Genomic DNA, 9,976 nt, shown 5'->3' with positions numbered 1-9,976 from the left:
TTGACTAAAGGTCAGAGTTTAAGCCTAGTCTTGCTCCTTCAAGGTTACTGACAGGTTTGATTTAAGGTGTGGCTAATAACAGGATATCTTGATCTAGGGTGTGGTTACTTGGTATATTGGGTATTAAGATGGTAACCAGTTTGTTCCTTGTATCATGGTAAAAAAAAAAAAAAAAAAGTCTTCTGCTTTCTCCTTTATTTGGATTGAGGTATTTAAATAAGTAAGGGCTGGAGAGATGGCTCAGAGGTTAAGAGCCATCCAAAGGTTAAGAGCTCTTCCAAAGGTCCTGAGTTCAATTCCCAGCAACCACATGGTGGCTCACAACCATCTGTAATGAGGCCTGGTGACCTCTTTTGACCAGCAGGCATACACACAGACAGAATATTGTATACATAATAAATAAATATTTGGAAAAAATAAATAAGAAATTAACACTTGCCGGGCGGTGGTGGCACACGCCTTTAATCCCAGCACTTGGGAGGCAGAGGCAGGCGGATCTCTGTGAGTTCGAGACCAGCCTAGTCTACAAGAGCTAGTTCCAGGACAGGCTCCAAAACCACAGAGAAACCCTGTCTCGAAAAAAAAAAAAAAAAAAAAAAAAAAAAACCAGCACTCGGGAGGCAGAGGCAGGCGGATCTTTGTGAGTTCGAGGCCAGCCTGGTCTACAAGAGCTAGTTCCAGGATAGGAACCAAAAGCTACGGAGAAACCCTGTCTCAAAAAATCAAAAAAAAAAAAATAAAAATAAAAAAAAAGAAAAAAAAATAAAAAGAAAAAAGAAATTAACACTTGATTGCCCTCCCAGCACTATCCTATGTCTCTGTATTTCTTTTGTCTATTCTGCCTAACATTTCTAATCCACACGCCCCCTACCCTGGAATATATGAACCCATTGAGGCTGGACCCCAAAAGATGGTTTCCCAATGTGGGACACGACAGATGTCACCCCAACATGTGGCTATGAAGCTGAGATGGAAAAGAATGGCTTCAAGGCTAAGGAGGGGAAACAGCCACAGAACTCCATTCAAACAGCGGGGCAAGGATGCTCAAGCAACAGTAGTGACAAGAGCACATGACTTTATACAACCGAGCATCTGTCAGAGACTCTGGCTCACTCATGAAGACTCCACTGTTATGTTTGTGTGAAGGAACCTACTAAGGACGAGATCAGTCAATTCCACTTCATGACACTCTAAATTAAACTTTGCCTTTAGCTATGTTTATTTCCTGAAACCTTAGGTATGTGCGCGCACACAAAAACACAAAATCCAATACTAAAAGCACACATTAGTTTTCAAAGGGAAAAAATAAGATCACTACATAGGTTTACAAATTACTTTTTTGTTGTTTTTGCTTTTCGAGACAGAGCTTCTCTGTAGTTTAGAAGCCTATCCTGGAACTAGCTCTTGTAGACCAGGCTAGCTATAAACTCAGAGATCTGCCTGCCTCTGCCTCCCAAGTGCTAGGATTAAAGGTGTGCACTACCACCAACCGGCTACAAATTACCTCTTAAAATTAAGACTTGTAGCCAAAAGTTAAAACTTTCTGTTATGGTCAGGCAGTAGTGGCACATACCATTAAACCCAGCACTTGGGAGGCAGAGGCAGGTGGATCGCTGTGAACTGAAGCCAGTAAGAACTAGAGTTCTAGGACAGAGCTGTTACCCAGAGAAAACCTCTCAAAATAAATTTGTTTGTGGTGCCATCGGGTATATATTTTCTTTTCTTCGTCTGTTTCTTTTGCCGAGACAGGGTTTCTCTGTAACGTTGGAGCCTGTCCTGGAACTAGCTCTTGTAGACCAGGCTGGTCCCAAACTCAGAAATCCACATGACCCTGCCTCCAGAGTGCTGGGATTAAATGTGTGTGCCACCACCGCCCAGCTTATAGTTAGGTATTAAAGTGACAATGAATGAATGAATGAATGAATATATAACCTAGTACCCTACACTTCCTAGCTCCTACATTGGGTGGCCCATGGCTGCCTATAACTCCAATCTCAGGAGATCAACGCCTTCATCTGGCCTGCTGGTACTGTGCACACATACACTCTGCTACACACATGCACTATAAATTAAAAACAAAGCCCACAGATTTGTAAGTCTTTGACTCAATTCTGAAAGAACTAAGAATTGTTAAAATAAGAAATAATAACAAGTGTGGTAGGACGTGCCATTAATCCCAGGAATCGGGAGGTAGTGGCAGGCAGATCTCTGAGTTTGATGTCAGCCTGGTACAGATCAAGTTCTAAGAAAAGTTCCAGGCCAGCCAGAGCTACATAGAAGATGACTTTCAAAACAAAGTCTTTTGCTGGGTGGTGGTGGTGCACGCCTTTAATACCAGCACCTGGGAGGCAGGTACACCTCTGTGAGTTTGAGGTCAGCTTTGGTCTACAGAGCGAGTTCCAGGATGGGGGGTGGAGGGGGGGGCGGGCGGGGGGGATCTTTTATAAGACTTAAATGAAACTTGAAATTTTTCTTCACTAATCTAAAGGTTATAAAACTGCTTCTGTTAACTATGAACTACCTGGATGAAAAGTATTCTTTTAAAATGAAAACCAAAAGGCTATATTCATTTTCTAATTATTAAAAAGGTGCAAACTTTATAACAGCCTTAGTATTAAGATTACTTAAAAAGAGAAAGAAACCAATCTAGAGGGAGAATGTTTAATAAATGGTGTTGAGACAAAGAGCTGTTTTGATCAAAAATAAAATTCTTAAATCTTACGCCATATAGAAAAATACATTTTGTGATGGATCAAAGATTAAGAAATAAAAATGCAAATATCCCAAAGTCTACACACAATTTTGGGAAGGCTGACAAGTTCTCTGAAACCCATCTATGGAACCCAGATAATATAGGAGAATTATTAATTTTAACTTCTATAGTATTAAAATATCAATGTCAAATACTATATGTACCTTAAGATTAGGTCACATGCAAAATAATGAAGATGAACACATTAACTTATTATTATAACTTTATAAAATCTCCAAAATGGAACTAGGAACAAAAACATGTCAATACAAACGGATGATGACTTTTTAAAAGAAACACACCAATCTGAGTTTGAGTGCATACCATACAAGTGTGTTCATGTATATTAAGCCTTTTAGAAATTGAAATCGGCTAAATCTGTAGGTTCTTGAAATCAACAAATTCAATGTTATTGTCAAATTTGATTAAAATAATAAATACAAATTATGTTTAATGAGTAACCATAACATTCAGTCAGCTATTGTGGGAATTCTGTAATAAAATGCAATATTTTCACCTGCATTAATCTCAAACACAATGGAAAAACATTTACAGATAATTAGCACTAAGAATGCAAATATATTTTACCATGGAACAAAACTTGTAATAATGTTAGAAATCATACGTTGTATAAATCCACAATGAAGCTGTAGACAGTCTACATTATGGTATTCTATCTTAAGGTGAAAACAATATTTAAGCTAACAACAAATTTACTTGAGGCAAAATATGTTTATTACAGAACAGGATCTTATAGTAAGCAAGGCAACATTAGATCAACCATTTTAGATTATTTTTTATGAAGTATAGCTTTAAAACTGTAATAAAGATAAACATAAATTCTAACATGCTCTTCTCTTCTTATAAATGGGATGATGTAGAAAAGCAAAGCTTCAGTGTATAGGGGTTGGAACCATCTGTAAAAATTGAAAAAAGTGAAGTTAACATTCCATCAAAATTTTGAGATCAGCTTGAATTAGTAAATTATTCTACCATTTTATAGTACTGGAAACAGGAATACAAAGAAGGAAATTCTTAAATATCTGTTTACATGTATGAGTGCTTTATCTGTGTGTGTGCGCGTGCGCACGCATACATATATTTATACACAGACACCATGTGCATCTCTGGTGCTGATCTCCCACACTAGAGTTAGTGAGCTGCCATGTGGGTGCCAGATAAGCCACCTCTCAAAGATTAACCAGCCTGACCTAATAGACATTAAGCTCCATTAAACAGTTACTACATTCCTACTGTTCCAAGCTTAAGGACAGTCAATTTTTCAAGTAAATTAATTCATCATTAAAGATCAATAGTATCAGGGTTAAACAGTTGTCCCAGCAGAGTTTGCATTCATAAAGCATATTGCCAATGGTAGAGTTTATCAATATTAAGTTCAAAAGTTTAAAACTTTCCATTAAACTAAACCACTTTACGTTTGCTCCTGTATAATTTATTTCAAGTAGGTATTTCTCTTTGTTTTTTAGGTAATTTTCAAAATCAAAATACAGATTAATGAATTCCACTCATTTACTTCTATACTTTTTCCATATCTGGCAGTATAATTTTCTGCCTGGCCCTTCACAAACATTTTGGGTGTTATAAAAATATTTAAAGCATGTTTCCACACACGAATTCAAATAATTCTTAAAATTTTATCCCTTCCTTTTTAATGGAATGAGGTCATGCAGTTTACCCCTGGCACTCAACAGGTCAAATGGCATTCCCACCTCAGTCTCCTGAGCATCTAGATCTACAGGCAAGTATCATCACCCCTGCAGGGTGTTATCTTGTTTCCTTTTTTCCCTATCACCATTCTAAATAATATTAATTTCCCCCATACTTTTTTCTTTTCTTTTTTTAGACTTCTCTGTGGAAGTCTTGGTTGTCCTGGAATTCACTCTGTAGACATTAAAAGCATGCACCACCATCACCCGTGCCATACAATTTTTATTTTTTGAAATAGGGTTTTATAAAGTCTCAGCTAGCCTCAAATTCTTGATCCTCCAAAATGCTAAAATACAAGTGTGCCACCCAGTACTTTTTTTTTTTTTTGGTTTTTCAAAATAGGGTTTCTCTGTGGTTTTGGTTCCTGTCCTAGAACTAGCTCTTGTAGACCAGGCAGGCCTCAAACTCACCGAGATTCACCTGCCTCTGCCTCCCGAGTGCTGGTATTAAAGGTGTGCGCCACTACCAGCATGCTAGTACTTTTTTAAAAGATGAAATTTTATGGGGCTGGAGAGATGGCTCAGTGATTAAGAGCACTGGCTGCTCTTCCAGAGGTCCTGAGTTCAATTCCCAGCAACCACATGGTGGCTCACAACCATCTGTAATGAGATCTGGCGCCCTCTTCTGGCATGAGGGCATACATGGAGGCAGAATGTTGTGTACATAAGTAAAAAAATAAAATTAAAAAAAAAATGAAATTTTATACCCTTGAGATCCAGGATCAAAGCAAATTATACAACATAGTTTCAAAACTTAAAAACAGAATACTATTTTTCAGCTATCATACTGGTAAAGACTGAAGGTGTGACTCAATATTCTAATGCTGGGCAATGGGTGTTTTAATAGATCACAGGTAACCACAACCTTCTAAAGGACAATCATTTTGCCAAAATACACACCTTAATGTCCTGTGCTAAGGAAACTGACCTATAAATACAAAGCACAGTTGAGAAGGACTCTATTTATTTATTTATTTATTTTTAAGGTGCTGGCTACTGGGAGTTTGACCATGCTCCGATTAGTCTACAGGCAACACAAATTAGACTTGAGGGTTCATCAATGAGGAGACTGGCCTCAAACTCCTCAGTGCTGGAATTAAGGCATGCAATTCCATGCCTGCTAATATATATATGTTAATATATATATTTGTTTGTTTTTCAAGACAGAGTTTCTCTAGCTTTTAGACCAGGCTTGCCTCAAACTCAGAGATCTGCCTGTCTCTGTCTCCCAAATGCTAGGATTAAAGACATGTGTCACTACAGCCTGGCCTACATTTTTTTTTAAGTTTATTTTCTTAAGGTAGCTGGGAGAATTTCAGAACTCACCACCCTGTGACTTTATATAGGTTCCTAACAATTCTTTAGAGATAAATTGCTTCAAACCCCACTAAAATCTCATGTGACTACTAGGGTCAAGCCACTGTAGCGTGGAATCTCTGAAGCCCGTTCCTGCCTTCCTGAGCACCTCCTCCACTCCACCTGTCACAGTCAGTACTAAAAGCCATCTGTTTCACAGATGTGTGGCCAGTATTTCTGAAGGCAATGCCCACTGCATCACTCACTTGGGACTCGTATCTGGTAGTGATTGAGTGCAGTAAGAGCTTCCACAGCATCAGTTTTACATTTCCACTCCAACAGCCCAGAAAGTGTTTTAGCAGAAGCTAAAAGAAAACAAATGCAAATCCAGTTGTTACTTTATCTGTCAGCAACTTTCTTGTAAAACCTGAAGACTTTTCAAGGGACATTCACTTACCTTTCGCATCGAACACTTTATATTTGATGAATGGAAGAACTTCATGGTCATTACACAACTGCCAAGGAAAGGTAAAACATCAGAAATACAGCTAAATAAAATTTAAATAAAAAAATAAAATTTAAATTAAAAAAAAAAACCCTTGTTACAGTAGCATTTAAGCCTATAGTATAACATAAATTAATGTATGTTCAGGTTATTATCAAGTTCTCAGAGAAACAAATTGGAAAAAAACAGTGAAATTCTAAACTATGAAAATAATTTCACATATAATAAAACAGATTCCTTTTAGGTCATAATAATACATTTTCTCAGATTTTATAAAGAGCTAACTAAACACCAAAGAAAGGAAGTACAACTCCAAAAAAGTGCATTATTCCTGAACTGCTCCTACAGTTATACAAGTTACAGGGGGAAGAAATACAAAATTTTATTATTAGTGAGATTTAAAGTAAAATAACTCTACTATTGCTTTTTACTTTATTTTTGGGGCTAGGCTCCTGCTATGTAACCCAAGACTGCCTTAAACTCGGCAATCCTCCTGCCTCTCAGCCTTCCAAGTGCTAGGACTATACACCACACTTAGCAGAGAAGATCCTAAAAGCATCTGGTTAACCAGTCCGGCCAAGTGGCAAACTTTAGGTTCAATAAGAGACCCTGTCTTTAAAAAAGGGGTGTGAGTGTCATTTTGGCAATACTAAGGTTGGAAACAAAGAATATGAACATGGCGGACCTTTCCAACGATGCCAAATTCAGGAATTGTCTATGAATTTAAAAAACAAGTTTAGTTGGGAGGTGGTAGTGCATGCCTTTAATCCCAGCACTCAGGAGGCAGAGGCAGGCAGATCTTTGAGTTCGAGGCCAGCCTGGTCTACTACAAGAGCTAGTTCCAGGACAGCTAGGACTGTTACACAGAGAAACCCTGTCTCGAAGAGAAAAAATACAAACAACAACAAAAACAAAAAAAGTTTAATTTTCAAAGCAAATTTCATTAATAGAAATATTACATAAACCTCAAACACAAAGAGCAGCATCCTATATACTTTTCTTTAGTGCCTACCTTTGTGAAGGTCTCTTCTGTGACACACAGTGGAACATTGTAATAATGCAGCACACATGAGGGTGGCTGGATTATATTCTTAGATGCTTGGCCAGCACTTGTGAAGCGATTATTTTTACTCATTGCAAAATCTTTGTAGCTACTTGTACCATCCTCCAGCTCAAATATTTGACTTGGAACAACTGAATGTTGTTTAGATACACTGAGGATTAGAAAATAAAAATACAATGTATCTTGTTAGATAAGCAGCAGGCAGTCACAAAACACTTTTATGAGTAAACAAAAGGAAGTATATATAGTTATTTAAGCACAGTACAAAAGTATTCATTGGTACACAAGGGAATATAAAATTGGTATCCAGGAACCACCAACCCCCATCCCCCAAGGGAAGGAAAAACATGCTTTTTTACACTTTCATAGTATTTACATGTAACCCATGCATAACCTTATCTATTTACTCTTTTGTTTTATGTCTTTCTCTCTTTCCTGAGACAGGATTTCTCTGTGTAACAGCCCTAGCTGTCCTGGAACTAGCTCTTGTAGAATAGGCTGGCCTTAAATTCAAGATTCGTCTACCTCTGTCTTCCAAGTGCTGGGATTAATTAAAGGCGTGCACCACCACTGCCCAGGTCATTCTTATATTTTAGAAATTAGAAAGAAAATGAATCAAATCCCACGTTAGAAAAAAATTTAAGAACTTATCTGTTTTAACATTGTTTTATGATAATAAAACTACAAACTAGGAGGTCTGGATTAAGAGATGGCTCAGTGGTTTAGAGTTCTTACTGCTATTGCAGAGGACCCCTTCCGAGCACCAAGGCTGGGTGGCTGACAACCACCAGCTCCAGGGGATACAATGTCCTCTTCTGGATTCTTTGGACACTTGCACTTGTGTATACATACGTAATTTCAGAAAAGTAGAACAATTATATAACTCCTACCATTTGTCAACAGTAACAATACTAATGTTTCTACCTTCAGATGTATGATCAGTTACTACAAAATATTCTAAAATTAACAAGGATTTCAAAACATTGTTAACATTTATAACTTAAGTAATTACCAAACATTAAGTCTTTTCCCAAAGAGTTTGACATTATTAAGGTGCGTGACAGCTCTTTCCACAGCATATTCATCACCCATTTCTACGAGTGCTGTGCCAGGAATGGTCTTCATAAATTTTACCTGAAATTACAAAAATCCCAACATCATTTCTTAGAATCTTAACCTTATTATTCTGTCTTACAGGACAGCCTTAACTCTTACCAAAACTGACTGAAGTTAAGGGGAAGACTGTAATTGTACTCTACAGCACATGGAGGGCAGGTTTATCCCAAGGCTATTATCTGTGTGATCTAGAGCTAATCTACTTAATTCCTCTATACCAAACTGTTGTTACAAAATGAAGATAATGATTACATCCCTAGGTACTCAGCCTAGACTCAGCAATATTCATCAAACAAATATATGAGTATCTAGTATGTTTTGATAAGCACTGTGCTAGGTACTGGAGATTGAATGGTAAACATAACCGTCTTCATCTTTATATGGTAGTAAGCAATTCAGAAATGTCAAGGTGATAAATAATACAAGATAGCCTAGAGGTAGTAGCATGGTAGCAGGAAGGACAGTGTTGGACACTTAGAACTACTAAACAACACAGTAAGTGTGACAACTTGAACACTTTTCTTCTTACCTGTTCACCTCAAGGAAACAGAGAATGTGTAAATCGCTAAGTTCAATCATTATCTCCACCGCTGCCATTTTAAAAGAATACCCTAGCACTCTTTACCATACTTGTACAAATTAGTAATACCAGAAATTTCCAGCTTTACTTGAAATCAGCTGATTTAATCCAGCGATATTCTAAAAACCTAGTATATATATATATATAGTTTATATACATAGTATGTTTATATAAGTATAAATTAAGAAGCCCATCCCTCCAAAAATAAATAAAACTAGAAAAGTGCCAGAGAGACGCCCATTGATTAAGAGCACTTGCTGCTCTTGAAAAAGGCCTAGGTTTAATTCCTAGGACCTATATAGTGGCTCACAGCCATCCATAACTATAATTCTGGGGATCCAATGTCCTTTTCTGACCTCCATAGTCAACAGGCACACACATCATACATACACACACAGGCAAAACATTCATACACATTAATAAATCCTTAAAAAATTAAATCATTGGAAAAGTTTAAATGAGTATCTCTAAATTTAAAGGACTATAATGGCTTGAGTTTTATGCATCACAATCCATCATTTATTTATTTAACACTATTAAAAACTTGGGGGCTGAAGAGATAGATGGCTCAGCAGTTAAGAGCACTCACTCCGATCTCAGAATAAAAGAGCAAATAAATCATCTGCAGAGATTCAGCTGGAGATCACAGTATTTGAGCCCAAATAACAAAACAATGTCCTCCCTTCCTGAAACAAAAACAAGACCAGGAACATTTTGCTTCTTTTAACTGTTTTATAAGCTATGAACTTGGGCATTTTATTTTTATTAAGTTTGATAAAGTATGTAACTTGGTAAGTGTTTAATTGCTTAATAAATATTAATTATATATATATAAAAAGAGCACTCACTCCTTAGCTGCTCTTCCAGAAGATACAGGCTTAATTCCCAGCACCCACATGGTGGCTCACAACTTTCTTTAACTCTAGCTCCAGAAGAT

General features: G+C 37.1%; 1 protein-coding gene across 1 annotated transcript in view; it reads right to left on the bottom strand.

Annotated features, from left to right (window-relative positions):
• Positions 1–2,961: 2,961 nt before the first annotated feature.
• The window catches only part of Hnrnpll (heterogeneous nuclear ribonucleoprotein L like), a 32,758-nt gene continuing 25,743 nt past the window's right edge, over positions 2,962–9,976 (bottom strand). Inside the window, exons 9-13 of the mRNA XM_057777128.1 lie at positions 8,356–8,477; positions 7,293–7,494; positions 6,233–6,290; positions 6,042–6,140; positions 2,962–3,669 (exon numbers count right to left, since the gene is read on the bottom strand). Coding sequence (XP_057633111.1) covers positions 3,614–3,669; positions 6,042–6,140; positions 6,233–6,290; positions 7,293–7,494; positions 8,356–8,477 — 537 coding nt within the window. The 3' untranslated portion in view covers positions 2,962–3,613. The remainder of the gene's footprint in view (positions 3,670–6,041; positions 6,141–6,232; positions 6,291–7,292; positions 7,495–8,355; positions 8,478–9,976) is intronic.

The sequence above is a fragment of the Chionomys nivalis genome, chromosome 1 (genome assembly GCF_950005125.1).
Source record: "Chionomys nivalis chromosome 1, mChiNiv1.1, whole genome shotgun sequence".
NCBI lineage: Eukaryota > Metazoa > Chordata > Mammalia > Rodentia > Cricetidae > Chionomys > Chionomys nivalis.
Note: the sequence above shows the minus strand (reverse complement) of the source record. Positions and strands in the feature narration are given on the sequence as shown.